At 44.3% G+C, this 21,850-nt stretch overlaps 1 protein-coding gene across 3 annotated transcripts; it reads right to left on the bottom strand.

The window, feature by feature from the left end:
* Positions 1 to 6: 6 nt before the first annotated feature.
* Positions 7 to 20,254, bottom strand: NDUFV1 (NADH:ubiquinone oxidoreductase core subunit V1). Of its 3 annotated transcripts, none has more exons than XM_077250825.1 (11): positions 20,133 to 20,254; positions 18,615 to 18,722; positions 18,370 to 18,449; positions 18,117 to 18,287; positions 17,629 to 17,812; positions 16,438 to 16,627; positions 12,515 to 12,727; positions 12,170 to 12,336; positions 12,011 to 12,092; positions 2,477 to 2,622; positions 7 to 198 (listed from the first exon to the last, which is right to left on the bottom strand). In XM_077250825.1, exons 2-11 carry the CDS (start codon positions 18,708 to 18,710, stop codon positions 115 to 117), a joined length of 1,413 nt encoding a protein of 470 aa, XP_077106940.1. In that variant the 5' UTR covers positions 18,711 to 18,722; positions 20,133 to 20,254; the 3' UTR covers positions 7 to 114. The 3 variants fall into 3 exon arrangements, with proteins under 3 accessions (XP_077106940.1, XP_077106941.1, XP_077106942.1); XM_077250826.1 differs by having other exon boundaries at positions 19,995 to 20,157; XM_077250827.1 differs by lacking the exon at positions 20,133 to 20,254 and adding an exon at positions 19,671 to 20,109.
* Between the last annotated feature and the right edge of the window lie 1,596 nt (positions 20,255 to 21,850).

Genomic DNA, 21,850 nt, shown 5'->3' with positions numbered 1-21,850 from the left:
CAGAAGTGGGCTTAGAAAGTTCCGGTTTATTAGCACACATACTGAGGGTAATAATGCTCATTCCTCTTATAAATAAAACAGATTCCATTTTTTGGCAGAGGGTCTTGTGCCCCCTCAGCTGCTGACTTGCTGTCTCTTCGCTACATTATACTGTCTCATACGTTCCTCCAACTCTGGCCTGAAGTGGCGAATCAAGCCCTGCAAGAGATAAGTGACTTGTTATAGTGGTGTGCAGGGTATATGAAGGGAATCAGCACTGCTGTACAGTATAGGCTAGTGTCTCTTCTTCTCCACGATTTGGAGGCCTGAATACTTTTGTACTGTGATGTACTGGTACTTGGGTCAAAAGCACCACCGATCACCAGTTACATTATGTTCTCACTGAAAATCGGCAGGAGAGTATCGTAGCTGCAAAACTCATCACTACACTGGAGACTCTTCCCATGTAGTAATGTTAAAGTCATGGGCTTATTGCACTTTTTCTTCAATGAGTTAAAAACGTCAGCAGGTTTTTGCTATGTCAACTGAGAGAAACATGATGGAAGATCAGAGATCCTGATTACAGCAATGTGTCACTTACTTGATTGAGTTTTGCTGTTTCAATACAATGAGTGTTTTATCAACAGGAGATTATCACTGCAGGACTAGCTGCCTGGGTGCTTGAGTCCACCCACGCACCCAGCACTGATTGGCCGCTTTCTGTCACTATACAGTGTACACAGAAAGCTAACTTTGTGCCACAGAGAAAACTATGATTCTATCATAACTGCAGCACCCAGTAAACTAAAGGTACCTTCACACTAAACGATATCGCTAGCAATCCGTGACGTTGCAGCGTCCTGGCTAGCGATATCGTTGTGTTTGACACGCAGCAGCGATCAGGATCCTGCTGTGATGTCGCTGGTCGTTGGTTAAAGTTCAGAACTTTATTTGGTCGTCAGATCGGCGTGTATCGTTGTGTTTGGCAGCAAAAGCAACGATACCAGCGATGTTTTACAATGGTAACCAGGGTAAATATTGGGTTACTAAGCGCAGGGCCGCGCTTAGTAACCCGATGTTTACCCTGGTTACCAGCATAAAAATGTAAAATAACAAACACTACATACTCACCTTCGCGTCCCCCGCTGTCCGCTTCCTGCACTGACTGAGCGCCGGCCATAAAGTGAAAGTACAGCACAGCGGTGACGTCACCGCTCTGCTGTTAGGGCCGGCGCTCACACAGTGCAGGAAGCGGACGCCGGGGGACGCGAAGGTGAGTATGTACTGTTTGTTATTTTACATTTTTACGCTGGTAACCAGGGTAAACATCGGGTTACTAAGCGCGGCCCTGCGCTTAGCAACCCGATGTTTACCCTGGTTACCCGGGGACTTCGGCATCGTTGGTCGCTGGAGTGTCTGTGTGACAGCTCTCCAGCGACCAAACAGCGACGCTGCAGCGATCGGCATCGTTGTCTGTATCGCTGCAGCGTCGCTTAGTGTGAAGCTAACTTAAGTGATGCCTCGCTGGAATCAGGGTCTCTGTGTGTACCTTACACTGCTGTCAGAATACATAGCAAAAGTCTGCCGACAGATTCCCTTTAAACAGAGAAATAAAAAATCTGCAACAAGTGTGTACATCCAAAGGAAAACCCGCAATGTTGTTTGATGCAGATTGTTCTGTGACATGACAATATAAATATACTTTTTTGACACATGTAAAAAAATATATAAATATATATATATATATGTTAATTGAAATAAGAGATTTGTTCCATTGTCACGTGGTTGCCCAGCTCTTTGCACTCACCAGCACCTTTGTTTTGTAGTAACAGTAGTGTATGTCCTGAGTGGAGTTTGCACCCAAATTGCAGCATTCATACCTAGTTTACCACAAAATACACTAACAGAACTACAATGCTCAGCAGGCGTACAATCATTTCTTCAGCGAAAATGGCATAAAAAGAGACTTCAAAGCAAGATGTCAGTTACATGAGGCTTGTGATAGATGGGAGATCCCAAAGATGTACCAAAATGTATTTTTAAAAGTCCAATAACCGCGCAGCCCAAATCATCAATTTGTTTTTTTTTTCATCAGTTTTTTTTTTTTGCAGCCAGAGAACACATGGAAGCAAGGCTATTCCTAAAGGGTTTTCTAGGCACAAAACAATTAAAATATGTGCAACACGAAGATGGGACAGGACGGGGCCTGGCAACACAAACCTCACAAATTTATGAAAAATTGTGGCGCGCCTTAGTCTTGAGTGGAGTAACCTTTCTGGTGCTAGCACATGCAGTTGCAAGTTGCGCCACTTTGTGAACTAGGTTAAGACTGGCGTGCACAGCGCTAGCGTCAGGCCAGATGTTTCAAGAATGGCAAATGTATTTTTTATAACCTACCATAAGTTTGGCATCTGAGCAAGTCCAGGGGTACATTTACTTCACGTAAGATTTGGGGGCATACATGGTTATGTAGGGGTGAGGTCACAGAGCATCTTACCTGCACGGGCCAAGCAGCGCCATCTCCCAAAGCACAGATAGTGTGGCCCTCGATCTGCTTGCTGATTTCCCACAACATGTCGATCTCATCAGAACGGGCATTTCCTTGACACATTCGCCACATGACTTTGTTCATCCAATCAACACCTAGTGGCGATTCAAGAGACAAAAAAACTAAATGCTCAAATGCCCATTTACAAATAATAAAATGAAAAACGTGAGAAGACAAAGCACTGGCACTGAATGGACATGTAGTTTTTTAAGTTGTGCCCGCAAGAGAAACCCTCTAAAGCTGAGGGGGTATAGCAACTCTTCGGAAGACAGGGGCGGTGCTATGCAAAGAATACAACAATCCAGTGTCATGTGCATAAAAAAGAAAAAGTTTGCAGCACTCACCCCGTTTATTTCTTCAGTTCTTTATTCAAACACAATTATCCATGATAGGATGTGGCACAAAGACGGCTTGGGCTTGTGAGGGGAGCAGGGATGTGCAGGAACGAGACGGCCGACGGCCGTTTCGCGCTTCTACGGGTCCATGTGAAGTGTGCTTGCAACGTCATTTCCCTTTATGGGATTTAGACAGCTTTGAAATTTACATAAATTAACACAAAAGTGAATTAAAACCAACAACATACTCGAACTGCACCGATCAGACATGCAGCCATTCGGATGAACATTAAAATACCCCATTTAAATAAATACCGACATGTCTAGTTTTTCATTTAGACCCCAAGGACCCTGTGCATTGGTCCTCAGGATCCACCTGGCTTCCCGCTGCAAAAGAAGTCTATTGTGATCCCCTCCGTATTTGGGGAAATTAACCTTTTCTAGCCCGGCGAATCTCAAAACATTTGGATCGCCCGCATGACATTCTTGTATGTGCTTGACCAGACGCACCCTGCCTTTTCCTGTGAGGATTGAATTGTAGTGCTCTCGAAAACGCACCATCAGAGGCCTTATCGTTTTGCCTATGTAAAAACGATTGCAGGGGCAGAAAATAACGTACACAATGAACTTACTTTTACACGTTATGAAATCTTTAACTGTGTGGGAATATGTTCCTACTCTTAACGGATTATCCGTTTTATGAAGAGCACACATATTGCAATTTCCACACTTATGGTTGCCGGGTGAGGCAGCTGTGTCCATCCAGTTTGTATTACGCTTTTCTACGCGATTTTTTACGATTAAATCCCCTATATTTTTCGATCGTTTATATGAAAATAGAGGGGTCGTAGTTGCAAAATCTGTGTCTTTTTGGAGAATGTGCCAATTTTTACGAATTGCTGCGTGTATTTGATTATCTAGGGGCGTATGTTTAAATATAAATGGAAACCTACGATTTTTATTATATTTCTGTGCTCCTTCATTCTTTTTGTTTTTGTTTTTATTTCCCTTCTCTAAGAGATCTACTTGGGAGAGGGCAGCCGCACGTGATTCAGCTGCATGTAACAAATGCTCCGGATACCCTCTTGCTTTAAAGCGCATTTTCAGCTCATCAATTTGTTTTTTGTAGATCTCCTCACAATTGTTTATTTTTCTTAGTCTCACCATCTGGCTGAAAGGGATGCCACATTTAGTGTGACGCGGGTGGGCACTGTTAAAATGTAAGACGCTGTTAGTAGCTGTATTTTTTCTATGGACACTTGTGATTATTGAGCCATCTTTGATTTCCACTTTCACATCTAAAAATTCCAACTCAGTACCCCCATAAGTCGACGTGAACTTCATGTTCTCGTCATTATTATTCAGAAAGCTAATGAAGCCCTGGAAGGTCGCCTCGTCCCCATCCCAGATTATGAAGATGTCATCCGCAAAACGTAAGAAGAGGCGTATATACTTCAAGTAAGGGTTTTGGGGTCCGGTGACATGCTTCTCCTCAAACACTGCAAGGAACAGGTTTGCAAAGACGCATGCCACCGGAGTACCCATCGCGGTGCCCATCTTTTGGCGATACCACTTATCCAAAAACTTAAATGTGTTGTTAGACAAAACAAAATCCAACCCATCTGTCACAAAAGATATAAAATCTTGATCTTTGTCCGTATTTACTAAAACACCGCGAATTGCCTCTATGCCCATATGTTGCGGAATTCTAGTGTACAGGCTGGTGATGTCTATGGAAGCTAAGGCAAACGTGGGTTGCCAAGTGAAGTCTTTCAGGGCCAGGAGGAAATCCCCTGAATCCTTAATGAATGACGGAATTACGTATAGCAAAGGTTTTAATAACCAATCGAGAAGTTGTGAAAGGGGTTCTGTTATGGAATTGATTCCAGATACGATCGGACGTCCTGGAGGTTTTTTATCATCCTTGTGGATTTTTGGGATACTGTACCAATTTGGGTAACTAGGGGAGTCTGGTATTAGTTTCTCCGCTGCTTTTTTGGAAATAGTCCCTTTTTCCACGTATTTGCGTAATAATGATCTTAGTTTATCTTTAATAGCGCTAGTAGGATTTTTTTCTAGAGGCTGGTATGTGTTTAAGTCATTCAGTTGGGATAAAGCTTCTTCTATATAGTACGACCTGTCTAGAATCACTAGATTACCCCCTTTATCCGCCTTTCTAATTATAACGTCCTCCCACCCTTGTATTTCTTTCAAAGCTTTTTGTTCGGGTGATGACAAATTTTTTTGGGGTTGCGTATACAAAATTGCCTCCATATCTTTTGTAACTAGATCCTCAAATAAATCAATATTATTGCCTGGGGATATGGGGGGCATCCACCGTGATTTAACTCCACCTACAAAGGGGGTAATTTGTGGGAAATCTTCGATTACTTTAATTTGCTTTTGTGAATCCGCCTCATTATTATCGAGGTTGGTTAAGAGATCTATGATCTCTCTATCTTGTGCGTCTGGCTTTGAGTATGCCATGAAGCCTAATTCACCCACCGTAGCTGGTATGTCAGTGGTAACTAATGTGGGGGGAATATCTTTATTTTTACAAAAAAATTTATGAAGGTGCAATTTACGCGTGCTTTTAAATAGATCTATTTTAAACTCTCCCAAATCGAATGGTTCCGGTAAACAGAAATTTAGTCCACGGGAAAGAACTTTATGGTGATCTTCTGTCAATGATTTTTTTGACAAGTTTATAACTTGCAAGGGTTCCTCGTCGTATGAAGCTGGATTGTCCATACTCATTGTCTCCAAGACACTTGTTTTCGTTTCTTGAAAGCACTTTTTTCTTTTTCTCCCCCGACGTATTTTCTTCCTTCTAAAGGGATACTTGAATTAATTTGTGGAGACTATTAAATGGGGTATTTTAATGTTCATCCGAATGGCTGCATGTCTGATCGGTGCAGTTCGAGTATGTTGTTGGTTTTAATTCACTTTTGTGTTAATTTATGTAAATTTCAAAGCTGTCTAAATCCCATAAAGGGAAATGACGTTGCAAGCACACTTCACATGGACCCGTAGAAGCGCAAACGCGCGAAACGGCCGTCGTCCGTCTCGTTCCTGCACATCCCTGCTCCCCTCACAAGCCCAAGCCGTCTTTGTGCCACATCCTATCATGGATAATTGTGTTTGAATAAAGAACTGAAGAAATAAACGGGGTGAGTGCTGCAAACTTTTTCTTTTTTATGCACATGACACTGGATTGTTGTATTCTTTGCATAGCACCGCCCCTGTCTTCCGAAGAGTTGCTATACCCCCTCAGCTTTAGAGGGTTTCTCTTGCGGGCACAACTTAAAAAACTACATGTCCATTCAGTGCCAGTGCTTTGTCTTCTCACGTTTTACTTTATGAACTATTTTATGCACTTGAGCACGAAAGGCAAGTAATTCCGCATGATATCGTGCTCCTCCGTACAAATGGAAGGAATGGAGGACCAAGCTAATGAGGGGGAAGCCTCAGGTGGCTTACTGGCGGGCCGAGAGGGAGCAGGAGAATATTTTTCAGAGTGCAACCATAAGGATGAATTAGAGTTAATTAGTACCAAGACATTAGAGTCGAAAATTTACATCTTGGCAGAAAAAGAAATCCGGTTGTATTGGACTGTTAAATCTTTGAAATCCTATGTCGACTGCAGTAGAGTGCCAAGGGGTCTGCGAGTATTTAAGGAAATCTCTCAATTTAAAGATGATCCCAGTTTCCAAAATGCTTGGGAGAAAATTCATCTACAATGCTCGCAAAATCTACTCCAACTGGTCCTTTCGCAGAATGAAAAGGATTATATTCTAGTATGCGAACAATTGGAAAAATCCAAGTACGAACTTAAAAGCCGAATTGGTGATAATGCGTTTAAAAACTTTGAGAAAAAATTGGAAAAGAAATTGGTGATTGTTCAAATGGAAACTAAAGAAAAGAAAAAAGAAAAATTTCTAAGAGATAAGCGAGATTTTGAAACTAATCAGATCTTCTCCTGGAATAAAAATATTTCCAAAAAATCTTTTCGAGGGAATCGCCCAAAAAAATCCGGCAGAAAGTCACACATAATACGTGATGGGTGGATAACAGATTCCGATTCGAGCGCAGCAGAAGAAATCCCGGAGGGAACGATGGTTGCCGTAAATACAACTACAACTCAGTCTCCACAAATTAATTCAAGTATCCCTTTAGAAGGAAGAAAATACGTCGGGGGAGAAAAAGAAAAAAGTGCTTTCAAGAAACGAAAACAAGTGTCTTGGAGACAATGAGTATGGACAATCCAGCTTCATACGACGAGGAACCCTTGCAAGTTATAAACTTGTCAAAAAAATCATTGACAGAAGATCACCATAAAGTTCTTTCCCGTGGACTAAATTTCTGTTTACCGGAACCATTCGATTTGGGAGAGTTTAAAATAGATCTATTTAAAAGCACGCGTAAATTGCACCTTCATAAATTTTTTTGTAAAAATAAAGATATTCCCCCCACATTAGTTACCACTGACATACCAGCTACGGTGGGTGAATTAGGCTTCATGGCATACTCAAAGCCAGACGCACAAGATAGAGAGATCATAGATCTCTTAACCAACCTCGATAATAATGAGGCGGATTCACAAAAGCAAATTAAAGTAATCGAAGATTTCCCACAAATTACCCCCTTTGTAGGTGGAGTTAAATCACGGTGGATGCCCCCCATATCCCCAGGCAATAATATTGATTTATTTGAGGATCTAGTTACAAAAGATATGGAGGCAATTTTGTATACGCAACCCCAAAAAAATTTGTCATCACCCGAACAAAAAGCTTTGAAAGAAATACAAGGGTGGGAGGACGTTATAATTAGAAAGGCGGATAAAGGGGGTAATCTAGTGATTCTAGACAGGTCGTACTATATAGAAGAAGCTTTATCCCAACTGAATGACTTAAACACATACCAGCCTCTAGAAAAAAATCCTACTAGCGCTATTAAAGATAAACTAAGATCATTATTACGCAAATACGTGGAAAAAGGGACTATTTCCAAAAAAGCAGCGGAGAAACTAATACCAGACTCCCCTAGTTACCCAAATTGGTACAGTATCCCAAAAATCCACAAGGATGATAAAAAACCTCCAGGACGTCCGATCGTATCTGGAATCAATTCCATAACAGAACCCCTTTCACAACTTCTCGATTGGTTATTAAAACCTTTGCTATACGAAATTCCGTCATTCATTAAGGATTCAGGGGATTTCCTCCTGGCCCTGAAAGACTTCACTTGGCAACCCACGTTTGCCTTAGCTTCCATAGACATCACCAGCCTGTACACTAGAATTCCGCAACATATGGGCATAGAGGCAATTCGCGGTGTTTTAGTAAATACGGACAAAGATCAAGATTTTATATCTTTTGTGACAGATGGGTTGGATTTTGTTTTGTCTAACAACACATTTAAGTTTTTGGATAAGTGGTATCGCCAAAAGATGGGCACCGCGATGGGTACTCCGGTGGCATGCGTCTTTGCAAACCTGTTCCTTGCAGTGTTTGAGGAGAAGCATGTCACCGGACCCCAAAACCCTTACTTGAAGTATATACGCCTCTTCTTACGTTTTGCGGATGACATCTTCATAATCTGGGATGGGGACGAGGCGACCTTCCAGGGCTTCATTAGCTTTCTGAATAATAATGACGAGAACATGAAGTTCACGTCGACTTATGGGGGTACTGAGTTGGAATTTTTAGATGTGAAAGTGGAAATCAAAGATGGCTCAATAATCACAAGTGTCCATAGAAAAAATACAGCTACTAACAGCGTCTTACATTTTAACAGTGCCCACCCGCGTCACACTAAATGTGGCATCCCTTTCAGCCAGATGGTGAGACTAAGAAAAATAAACAATTGTGAGGAGATCTACAAAAAACAAATTGATGAGCTGAAAATGCGCTTTAAAGCAAGAGGGTATCCGGAGCATTTGTTACATGCAGCTGAATCACGTGCGGCTGCCCTCTCCCAAGTAGATCTCTTAGAGAAGGGAAATAAAAACAAAAACAAAAAGAATGAAGGAGCACAGAAATATAATAAAAATCGTAGGTTTCCATTTATATTTAAACATACGCCCCTAGATAATCAAATACACGCAGCAATTCGTAAAAATTGGCACATTCTCCAAAAAGACACAGATTTTGCAACTACGACCCCTCTATTTTCATATAAACGATCGAAAAATATAGGGGATTTAATCGTAAAAAATCGCGTAGAAAAGCGTAATACAAACTGGATGGACACAGCTGCCTCACCCGGCAACCATAAGTGTGGAAATTGCAATATGTGTGCTCTTCATAAAACGGATAATCCGTTAAGAGTAGGAACATATTCCCACACAGTTAAAGATTTCATAACGTGTAAAAGTAAGTTCATTGTGTACGTTATTTTCTGCCCCTGCAATCGTTTTTACATAGGCAAAACGATAAGGCCTCTGATGGTGCGTTTTCGAGAGCACTACAATTCAATCCTCACAGGAAAAGGCAGGGTGCGTCTGGTCAAGCACATACAAGAATGTCATGCGGGCGATCCAAATGTTTTGAGATTCGCCGGGCTAGAAAAGGTTAATTTCCCCAAATACGGAGGGGATCACAATAGACTTCTTTTGCAGCGGGAAGCCAGGTGGATCCTGAGGACCAATGCACAGGGTCCTTGGGGTCTAAATGAAAAACTAGACATGTCGGTATTTATTTAAATGGGGTATTTTAATGTTCATCCGAATGGCTGCATGTCTGATCGGTGCAGTTCGAGTATGTTGTTGGTTTTAATTCACTTTTGTGTTAATTTATGTAAATTTCAAAGCTGTCTAAATCCCATAAAGGGAAATGACGTTGCAAGCACACTTCACATGGACCCGTAGAAGCGCAAACGCGCGAAACGGCCGTCGTCCGTCTCGTTCCTGCACATCCCTGCTCCCCTCACAAGCCCAAGCCGTCTTTGTGCCACATCCTATCATGGATAATTGTGTTTGAATAAAGAACTGAAGAAATAAACGGGGTGAGTGCTGCAAACTTTTTCTTTTTTATGCACATGACAAATAATAAAATGGTTTTCAAGGACTGGCCAAATAATCTCAATGTTTCGCCAATTCTCAGTACTGGTGGTCTCGTTATCTCCATGAGTGAATTTCTGTCCATAAAGGAGTGCCGTTCGATGGTAAACCAGTAAAACGGATGACGTTCCATACCCTGTCCACACGTACCACTGACAACTGTCCCCATGCAGCATGCATGTTGTCGGCAGCACGTCCCTGATTACACAGGGTGATGTGCTGCTGACCATGATTTGATAGCCCACAAGAACGATACAATCATTTGCAGATTATCGACTTGTGTAACCGGGCCTTTACATCAGGAACATTTAGGGTTTGTATGAAATTAGAACAAAATGCTGTGTTGAAGCACAAGACGGCTTTCCGAATTGGCCAAAAAGCAAACAAACACCATTTTCCTACACCCATCTGTTAACTATTTACTCACTGTATGAAAAAAACCTTATTAAAACTTTCAGAATTTGATTGGAACCAAAGCCATCTTGAAAACCCCACTAAGGTCCTGTGTACCTGAATGACACATGGCTTATATTAGCTCGCATTCATGTCACAAGACAAATAAGCCAGTTCTACATAGTCTCAAAAATGAGTGACAGCAAAGAGCCAGCCACAGAGAAGGGTGAGCGCCCTGCATTGTGACTGCGCATAACTGCAAGGCACCTCTGGAGATGAATGGTCTTATAAATTAGCAAGTGCCCAGACCACCACCAATCCCTGTAAAGGAGGAGTAGGAAAAGGAAATGGAGTGCTGCTCAAAGTTGGGCTAGGTTTAAGTGATGGTCCTGGTCTCAGCATACAGAACCCTATGTATCAATACTTTCTAAAAGTGCAGTTAAACGTTAGCATTTAACATTTTTTCCCTGCACCTAGAACTCCTGTAAATGTTATTTTGCAGATCATCGTGATTTTAGGGATACCAAGTATAGGCAGACTAGAGAACACCAGGGGTGTTAATAACTGCTCCTGTCATATGCGATGGGGGTTTCACTTTGCTTATTCCACCAGGGCACTATTGACACTGTTACACTGCTGAGATTGTTGCTGGTCCCTGCTCCTAGAGGCAACTATCCATGCGCTGTGCCTTCTCTATGATCACTAGGCACAGAGGAGCTAAAACAGATCCCTTTCTGTAAGGGTACCGTTACACAAAACGATTTACCAACGATCACGACCAGCGATACGACCTGGCCGTGATCGTTGGTAAGTCGTTGTGTGGTCGCTGGAGAGCTGTCACACAGACAGCTCTCCAGCGACCAACGATGCCGAGGTCCCCGGGTAACCAGGGGCCGCGCTTAGTAACCCGATGTTTACCCTGGTTACCAGCGTAAACGTAAAATAAAAAAAACACAGACTCACATTCCGGTGCCTGCGTCCGCTTCCCTGCACTCCTCCTGCATCCTGTGTAAGCGCCGGCCAAAGCAGAGCGGTGACGTCACCGCTGTGCTCTGCTTTCACTTTACGGCCGGCGCTCACAGTCAGTGCAGGGAAGCAGACGGCCAGGGACCTGACGGACACCGGAATGTAAGTATGTACTGTTTGGTTTTTTTTTACATTTACGATGGTAACCAGGGTAAACATCGGGTTACTAAGCGCGGCCCTGCGCTTAGTAACCCGATGTTTACCCTGGTTACAAGCGAACGCATCGCTGGATCGGTGTCACACACACCGATCCAGTGATGACAGCGGGAGATCAGCGACGAAATAAAGTTTCAAACGATCTGCTACGACGTACGATTCTCAGCAGGGTCCCTGATCGCCGCTGCGTGTCAGACACAGCGATATCGTATGGGTATCGCTGGAACGTCACGGATTGTACCGTCATAGCGACAAAAGTGCCACTGTGAGACGGTACCCTAAGAAGAAAAGTCTTGGTATGATACAGTATACTACTGGACATAACTGTGTCCACTAATCTGCCCCACAACCAACATTTCACAAGAGGGAGGGGGCCTGAAAAGTAAGCTAACTTGGTATATAACATGTACTCTCTATGCAGCTCTGAAGGTACTTATCCTCCATGACTTCTCAGATGTAGGTGTCACAGTGTGCTTTACATATGCAGAGCAGTAAGAGTGACCGGACACTTACCTTCCCTGCAGGGGGTGCACTGACCACAACTCTCATGTTTATAGAATTCTATAAGACGCGCAATAGCTCGAACAATGTCTGTCTGCAATAAAAGAAGTCACAAGTGAAATCCTGGAGGTCCATACATTGTGCAGGCATATCCATCAGCGACACACTCACCGATTTATCCATCACGATGAGAGCTGCTGTGCCCAGACCAGTCTGTGCCTGAATCAAGGCATCAAAGTCCATGAGAACATTGTCACACACAGAGCGGGGGATGAGAGGTGTGGAGGAACCACCTGGGATTACAGCAAGCAAGTTGTCCCAGCCACCGATCACACCACCTATAGGAATCGGTCAAAAAAAAATTCACAAATTCAGTAGCATCAAGCAGCACACCATCCTGAGACTGTAGTCTATAGAAGGTGCACTGTTCATGCAACACACATGAAAAAAACAGACCGTTATTTGCACAGCTAGATCCATAAAATAGACATGAATCCGCACTTCCATTGTATGTACCTGCATGTCTTTCAATGAGCTCTTTCAGAGGGATGGACATCTCCTCCTCCACAGTGCACGGATTGTTCACGTGTCCAGAGATGTTGAACAGTTTAGTTCCCGAATTTCTTTCCCGGCCAAATCCAGCAAACCAGGATCCACCACGGCGGCAAATAGTGGGGGCCACAGAAACCGTCTCTACATTAGCAACTGTTGTTGGGCAGCCAAAAACACCTTCAAGAAAGCAGACCATTTCACTGGAAAGCAATCTTACCAGGGATGACCCATCCATAAATGGTCCTGCATGCCTAAAACTAAGCTACCTCTACCCAAAGAAGTTTTTTGTGGCAACTGTTACAGTATTGCTTACAGTTTAAACACTGCTGGAATAAGATTTATGGCGTAGCGAACGCTGCCGCTTGTCTTGAATTGTATGAGTGGCGGTCAGCACCCCCCACTTTGTGAAAGTCTCAGTTTTAGCACTTTTATTTTTCGGCCCCTTCTTACAAGAACCATAACTTTTTTATTTTTCCATGAACGTTTTTTGTCTAACATTCTGTAGTTTGAAATGATACAATTTACTTTAACAAATATTCTGGTGAATATGGGGCACGTAAAAGGAATCTGACACCATGTTTTTGTTACCCTAATCTGAAAGCAGCATAATGTAGGGTCAGAGACCCCATTTCCAGTGATGTATCACTTACTGTTCTGCTTGATGTGGTTTTAATATAATCTCCTGTTGATAAAACAGTGATTTTAACTAGAAGACTAGTAATCCTGCTGCCAGGTAGTCTAACCACATCCCCACCACTGATTGGCAGCTTTCTGTGCATAGGCAGAAAGCTGCCAATCAGTGGTGTGGCAGGGTTATACAGAGCTCAGCATTCAGGGTAGATCTTCAACAAAGAAAATAATTGAATTCAAAACTGCAGCAAGCAGCCCAGTAAGTGATACATTGCTAACATTGGGAGTTCTGACCCTAAATCATGCTGCTCTCATACGGAGGTATCAAAAACCTGTTGACATATTCCCTTTATGCATTTGGAAGTAATTGTCCAGTAGTGGAGAAAAAAAATTTGACTGGGACCGGACGATCAACTATGGCACCCTGCGAGCACTCCAGTACAAGATGATGTTGGGAGATAAGGACTGGACAAAGCAGTTTACATTTACATGCCTGATTCTTTTGCTTTTAGGGGAGATCATGCCCCTCACTATACTGAAAACACATGAATGCTCAGCAGAGTGTTCATGTGTATGGGGGAATCAAGAGAAGTAGCTCTCAGCAGCAAGATGTGTACGGGCACCTTAAATGTAGCTTTAGGCTATGTGCACAAGATGCGGATTTACTGCGGATCCGCAGCGTTTTTTTTCCGCGCAGAAAGGCTGCAAGATCCGCAAAGTGATTGCAGTACAATGTAAACCAATAGGAAAAAAAAAAAAACGCTGTGCTAATGGTGCAGAAATGCTGCAGATCAAAAGAAGTAGCATGTCACTTCTTTTGTGCGGATCTGCAGTGTTTCTGCACCCTTCCATTATAGAAATCCGCAGGGGCAAAAACCACATGAAATCCGCACAAAATCCGCAACAAAAACGCCCAAAATCCGCATAAAAAAGTGTCAAATTTGCACCTGCGTTTTCCGCCAGGAGATGCAGATTTTGTGCAGAAAATTCTGCACCCCAATCCGCAATGTGTGCACATAGCCTTACATGACAAGGTGTACTATTTCTTGATTTTCCATAGTCTATTACCAGTCAATTGCAGATGGATACATCGCCCCACTCCTGCCTCCGCCAGCAGCGGCCCTGGGACCCCGATTCACCGCAGCCACCACCCCCGTTAAGCAATAAGATGCATGGATTGGAAGAAGCACCACCATTTTATTAAAAAAAAAGGTTTTTTTTTCCTATTTTTCTCCTCAAAATTTAGGGTGAGTCTTATAATCCGGTGCGTCTTATAAACCGCAAAATGTACTTCAACTTTGCAGCACTGAATAATCGCCAATTGCTTCCTTCACAAGGAGAAGATATAGTTAGTAGTGATGAGCGAATATACTCGTTACTCAACATTTCCCGAGCACACTCGGGTGTCCTCCGAGTATTTTTTAGTGCTCGGAGATTTAGTTTTCCTCACCTCAGCTGAATCTATATATATAATTGTATAAGGGGTACTTCCGTCTTTCTGTCTGCAACTTCGGTCACGGAAATCCCGAGTCGCTGATTGGTCTCGCCAGTTGCCTGTCATGGCTGCCGCGACCAATCAGCGACGGGCACAGTCCGATTAGTCTCTTCCTACTCCCCTGCGGTCAGTGCCCGGCGCCCGCTCCATACTCCCCGCAGTCAGTGCCCGGCACCCGCTCCATACTCCCCTCACACAGGGTTAATGCCAGAGGTAACGTACCGCGCTATGCCGCGGGTAACGTTACCGCTATTAACCCTGTGTGTCCCCAACTTTTTAGTATTGATGCTGCCTATGCAGCGTCAATAGTAAAAACATCTAATGTTAAAAATAATAATAAAAAAAAAAAAACCTGCTATACTCACCCTCCGTAGTCCGACGATGCGCTCGCGGCTGCTGCCATCTTCCGTTACCAGAGATGCTTTGCGAAATTACCCAGAAGACTTAGCGGTCTCGCGAGACCGCTAAGTCATCTGGGTAATTTCGCAATGCATCCTGGGAACGAAAGATGGCGGCAGCCGCGCGCATAGGGACAGCTTCGCTGAATCCCAGGGGGTGAGTATATAACTATTTTTTGTTTTATCTTTTTTTTAACACGGATATGTGCCCACACTGCTATATACCGCGTGGGCTGCGTTATATACCGCGTGGGCTGCGTTATATACTGCGTGGGCTGCGTTATATACTGCGTGGGCTGCGTTATATACCGCGTGGGCTGCGTTATATACCGCGTGGGCTGCGTTATATACCACGTGGGCTGCGTTATATACCACGTGGGCTGCGTTATATACCGCGTGGGCTGCGTTATATACTACGTGGGCAGTGTTATATACCGCGTGGGCTGCGTTATATACCGCATGGGCTGCGTTATATACCACGTGGGCTGCGTTATATACCGCGTGGGCTGCGTTATATACTACGTGGGCAGTGTTATATACCGCGTGGGCTGCGTTATATACCGCATGGGCTGCGTTATATACCGCGTGGCTGTCTATATACTACGTGGCCAGTGTTAGATACTATGTGGGCTGTGTTACTGAGTGGCCTGTCCTATATATTACGTGGCCACTGTTATATACTGCATGGCCTGTGTTATATACGTCGCCTGTGTTATATACTGCGTGGCCTGTGTTATATACTGCGTGGCCACTGTTATATATTGCGTGGCCTGTATTAACGCATCGGGTATTCTACAATATGTATGTATATAGGAGCCACATAGTATATAGCACAGGCCACGTAGTATTTGTCTGCTATATATACACTACATGGCTCCTATATACTACGTGGCCTGTGCTATATACATACATACATACATACATACATATTCTAGAATACCCGATGCGTTAGAATCGGGCCACCATCTAGTGATTTATATCTGTTAGCCAGCTTGATTACTTGTGGGGATTCCCTAGCAACCAGGCAACCCCCACATGTACTTATGCTGGCTAACAGATGTAAATCATTCAGCTGCGGTGATGAAAACTAAATCTCCGAGCACGAAAAAATACTCGGAAGACACCCGAGCATGCTCGAGAAATCTCGAGTAACGAGTATATTCACTCATCACTAATAGTTACACAAGCATCAAAGCCTATAAAACCGTCCAAAGTAATCGTATCCTGTGAAATCAGGGAGCACAGCAGAAGTCCCCGCCATGGTGAGGCAGAGTTGTATGGAGCATGCTGGTGCCATAAATCCACACGTCTGCTAATTAGGAAGAAAGAGAAGACTGTTCCCCAAATAGCAATCCAGGACCCACCAACATCTGCAGGGAATGGAGGCTTGAGGCGAGGCTTTCCTTGTTTTCCTTCAATGCTCTCAATCAAAGCCGTCTCCTCTCCACAAATATAGGCGCCAGCTCCTCTCACCACAAACACATCGAAGTCATATCCCGAGCCACAGGCATTGCGCCCAATTAGACCAGCAGCATACGCTTCGCGGATAGCCACCTGCAAATTCAGGGGATACACAAGTCTTGCATTATTCCATGCCATTGATTCCTGTGCACTATACATATAACATACAAGTACACGAGCCAATAAAACAACACGCAATCTAAGCTGTCAGATGAGACGTGCTCTTAACGCTTTCTTCTGGAATTTTCAACTCTATCAACAACATTAAAATGCATTTAAGTCAGAAGCATTTATCACCTATTCAGTGGATTAGTAACAAATGACTAGATCAGTGGGGGTTTGAATACAGGCACCACCACTGACCCCCTGGCTCCTCCCAAAGGAATGCCCACAGCTGCAATCCAGTTTACAGTTCCCTGTTTTACGATCTGTGGGGGTTCCTGTGATTAAACCCAATCAGCACTAATCTAGGCATTTCCTACTTATCCAAAAGGTTGGTGATAAATGCTTCTGGCAGAAATACATCTTAATCACCTATCCACTGGATAAGTGACAAATGCCTAGCTCAGTGGGGGTCTGATCACAGGGACGCCCCACAGATCATCATAACAAGAAACCATATGCTAGGCAACAGCTCAACTCAATTCAACAGCTCAATTCAAACTTATCCTAGCAGGAAAGACCAGGTCTCCAGTTCTAGTGCTCAGTGGGGGGCCTTGCATTAGGACCCTCATCAATCCAGCATTTATCACCAATCCAATGGAAAGGTGATAAATGCTCCTGTCTCTTAAACACAAATGTAACGAGTTTGTTTCAGACATTACTGTACAACCACATAAATCATGTGTGGACTTGGAGACAGTTTGACTCTTTGCAGTGTGACGAGCATTGGCTCGCTGGATATAAGAAAACCCAGTAAAATGGTGACCAACTAGCAAGGTCTGGATGCTCAGGGACCACTGTTCGACATTGTGTCGGTAGTACAGCTCGGCCCAGCCATACACAGAAAGGATCCACAGAATATAACTAAGGTAGAAAACTGATGGACCATCATTGCATCTAGTAATTCTCCCCACTCGGGGGCTGATCGTTACCTGAAGATTTGAGGCCTCGTTGTAGAACTCTCCTCGAATGTAGATGTAGGCAGCTCGCGCCCCCATGCTGCGACCAGCCACCAGACATCCCTCCACTAACTTGTGGGGATCGTGCCTCATAATCTCGCGGTCCTTACAGGTCCCTGGCTCCCCCTCATCTGCATTCACCACGAGATACTTAGGGCTATAAAAAAAAAGATAGAAATCTGGACAGTTTTAAAAGTAAGATGCTTATTCACATGTTCAACCACCAAGTAGAAAGTTCTGAGAAGTAGGGGAATGAATCGCTGCTTACTCCTGCCCAACATACGTACAGACCGTGGACTGCAAGTTGCCCACCATCAGGCATGTACACTTGTGGAGCAGGACAGCTCAAGCACACCTCACATTGCTGGTACGGCCATATTGCCTGCTCATTACATTTTACTCAGGATAAAGGGATGAGTCACAAAATGTGGAAGTCATCAGTGGGCAGAACGACAGCTTACCGTCCATCGGATGGCTTGTTCATAAAGCTCCATTTCAGACCTGTTGGGAAACCAGCACCCCCTCTTCCACGCAGGCCTGACACTTTGATCTCCCCCAATATCCAATCCACTCCTTTCAGAAGAATTTCCTTGGTCTTGTACCAGTCGCCACGGCTCAGAGCTCCCTTCAACCTAAAGGAAAAGGGAAGATTGTGGAGACCATAAAACAAAAACTAGATCGGCAATACAAAGCTGAAAGAACCTCCCAGCTCACCTCCAATCGTGACGGCCATACAGATTGGTGAAAATTCGATCTTCATCACTGAGGGGCCCAAACTTTGTCTTTTTAGGTGCCTGGCAACATTATTTATAACAAAAAATATATATCTAGAATAAAATCAGCCTCTAAATTCCATAAACTGTATAAGTCATGTATATGAGGCTGCATATATAGCAGCAATTCTAGCTACAGTGTGCTGACCCTGCCATGTACCAGGACATGACCAGTGCACCGCTTACCTGCTCCGCTGCGGTGGAGTTCAACCTGACCAAGCACACGGCAGGTGCTGGGGAGGGGAGGGATGAGCGCAGGATGTGTCGGACAGACAGCAGCATCCTGGCAGAAGGCTAGAAGAGAGAAAACACATGCATATGGAGGAGAAAAGCTGCATTTACTGTCCTTACTGACATTCTCATGACTGACGTCACTGACTACTCGGCCGATGTTTCGGGCCTAAGGTCGCCACATGGCACCACAGTGTCAGCGAATGCAGTCACATTGCAAACAGCAAGGTTCTGAGACCGCCTCACACAAGTCACAGAATGTCCTGTGGATTTGCTGATCACAAGGCTTCCACATCCACCTAAAAGGACCTGCCGTGTTGTGCATGCAGTCTGATCTGTGGACAGCACGGGGTAGAGAAGGACAATACTTAGGTCTGATGGAAAAGATATAACTTATACTTTCTTCCTTGAAATCCCTGGTGTCTGTATGGAAGAGTCCAGTGGGCGGTCATACTAGTGATTGACAGCCAGCTCTGCATGTAGTCATACACAGGAGCCTGTCAATCACTGATAGCACCGCCCCCTGGACTCCTAAGAATACAAACAGGGATTACAATGAATAAAATACAAGTTTTCTCATTCTTTTCCCACAGAAACGTACATCATCCATGGCTAGATGGACAGAGAGTTCTCCGTAAAGGCTGCGAAACACGAGGCTAGAGTCGGGCAAGTTTATTCATGTGGAATTACTGTTACAAAAATCCATACTCTCCAGAATGCAGATATCTTTGTAATTGGCTCTGTGCAAATCGAGCAAGATGGCCATTTCATGGAACCTTAAGGGGTTGGCAAAAATTGACCAAAAGCCCTCACCCCCCACTACACAACCCCCTGTACAGTCCTCGCCACCTTGCGCTGAGACTCTGGGCCTCCACACACTATGCCGGGACTTACGGCCATGACATCTCAGAAGTAGAGGTCATGGCGTGCCGCGACCTTATAAAGCACGAAGATAACCGCGGTCTCAGCGCGGAGAACAGTGAGCAGTGGAGGCGAGTACAGCTGGCTTACATGTTTGTGTCCTCGAGCCTCTCCAGACAATAAGGGGTGCGCAATCAGCAGCGAATAAATGGACGGTGAATCCCTGTGTGCCCCAGCCTTACATACAGGCGTCACCACAGCTGGATCATGGCTTCCTGCTCATGCATCTATTGGGGAGGTGAAGGAGAATCGCAGCAAAGGATACTAGTAAATGGCGACCAATCAGACTGCAGCTCTTATCTCCCCAAGGGTGTCTGCGACATAAGAGCTGGGCTCTGATTGGTCATCCTCTATACAGCACCAGCACATAGGTGACCCGAGAGGTCATTTCTAATCTGCAGGGAGTACACACACCTCAGACACGTGACCGTACAGTCCTGCCACACGAGACTATGCCCGAGCCCAGCGGGCACCGCACACAGCAGCGCGGGCATCGGTCACCTCCACGCTGTCACCCCCCACAAAGTTTATAATATGTTTATATCGTGTCACCTTCAGCAGCGGCCGCCACACAAACCCCTCCTCTTCCGGCACTGACTTCTAATAGTCACTTTCAGACAGGTCCGTGGCGCACGGTATGACGTCACTGGCGCAGGAGGCCATCTTTACTGCTGGCAAGTTCCAGGACTTCATTCTAATAACTAGGTGCAATGTTATACAGAGAAGAGAGGATATACAGAAAGAAGCTGCCATGGAAGATCCTGGATGCTATGACACCCACCGTACCCACACCTGACTCCACTGCGCCTCCTATAGGAGGCAGCCACAAATCCCCACTGTGCCCTAATAAATACAAGTATTGCCGCCTTATTCCTGCATTGTATTGTCACCTGAGCCTATGGCAGCAGATAACCCCTATCCGCATGCCTCCCAACTTTTGCTGGAGAGAAAGCGGGACAATTTCTGTGCAAAAAAGCAACCGAAAAAACATTGCATGTATGCTACATGTGAACACGGGCTACATGTCCAAGCAAAGTGGATCTGTGCTTCCGTGAACTCTGTGCCCTCGGTGGTCTAAAGACAACAGTGAATTGTGCCGTTTTGCTGCTTTTTTCCTCTAGAGACTTCTATGTGGAGCCTGGATAAAACGCAAGAAAACAAAACAAAACCTTGTTGCATTTTTAAGCTCAAAATGAAAGCTTTTCTGCACTACTAAATCTGCATCATTCACATCTGCGCCAAAACATGTTAACTATGGGGAAAACTCATAAAAGGAACACAGCAAACACGCAATAATCAGAGGAGATTGTTATTGCATTGTGTGGTGCAGACACCTGCTGAAAACACGCAGCATTAGGCTGGGTTCACACTAGTGTTTGTGTGCGCAGCATAGGGCTGCGTACTTCTTACCTTCAGAGGCGCATACATCTGCATCTATCCTGCGTACCTATCTTTAATGTGTACGCAGGGACATGCGTGGTCATGCGTTGTATGCGGATGCGTCCCCGTGCGGCGTTTTGACGTACCCGCCGAATGCAACATGAGTCGGTCAGTGCCTGGCAAGGCCTGATTCCGCTCCAGAGGACTCTGAGTTCTGCCTGGTCAGGACCAGGATCTGCACCCCACGTCGTCAAGAGCCGAGGCCTAGTCCTTTCTACACCAAGCCCAAGAGACTTCAATAACAATAGGCACCAGCACTATCATATAAGGAGATAAACTGAAAACATATAGATAAGACTTCAATAAAAACAAAGAAAAAGATAAGCTGAACTGGGGATCTCTCAAAATGTAAACATTTATTTAAATCAACACATGAGATGTATAAGGACAACGAAAACAATTTAAAAGCAATCTCTTAATGAGAGCCGCAGTATTCCCTAGCTAAGGAACAGGTAGAAAATGATAAAGTAAGTAGCCCAAGGCATGAGACAGCTCACAAAATCACTTTGAACCATATATCGTGATATTAAATGTTCAAGAATGAAGAAAATTCATAGCCATTCAGGCTGACACAAGGAAGCGTTCAAAAGAATCCATTTATAAAGTGTTTGATACACAACATGGAAAGGTAAGGTGCAAGTGCGTGATATAATGTAGATGTAGATTGTGAGCCCTCGCGGGCAGAGTCCTCTCTCCTCCTGTACCAGTCGTGACTTGTATTGTTTAAGATTATTGTACCTGTTTTTATTATGTATACCCCTCCTCACATGTAAAGTGCCATGGAATAAATGGAGCTATAATAATAATAATGCTCATGAACCCTGCCAAGG

This window comes from Ranitomeya variabilis, chromosome 4 (genome assembly GCF_051348905.1).
Source record: "Ranitomeya variabilis isolate aRanVar5 chromosome 4, aRanVar5.hap1, whole genome shotgun sequence".
Taxonomy (NCBI): Eukaryota; Metazoa; Chordata; class Amphibia; order Anura; family Dendrobatidae; genus Ranitomeya; species Ranitomeya variabilis.
Note: the sequence above shows the minus strand (reverse complement) of the source record. Positions and strands in the feature narration are given on the sequence as shown.

What these genes read in the sequence shown, in the direction of transcription:
- NDUFV1 (XM_077250825.1), bottom strand. Translation starts at nt 18,710, where the DNA reads ATGCTGCTGTCTGTCCGACACATCCTGCGCTCATCCCTCCCCTCCCCA. An exon ending in GCTCATTGAAAGACATGCAG is followed by an intron (nt 12,337 to 12,514) that starts GTACATACAATG and finishes CGATTCCTATAG; the next exon opens with GTGGTGTGATCGGTGGCTGG. An exon ending in GCGCTGCTTGGCCCGTGCAG is followed by an intron (nt 199 to 2,476) that starts GTAAGATGCTCT and finishes TATCTCTTGCAG; the next exon opens with GGCTTGATTCGCCACTTCAG.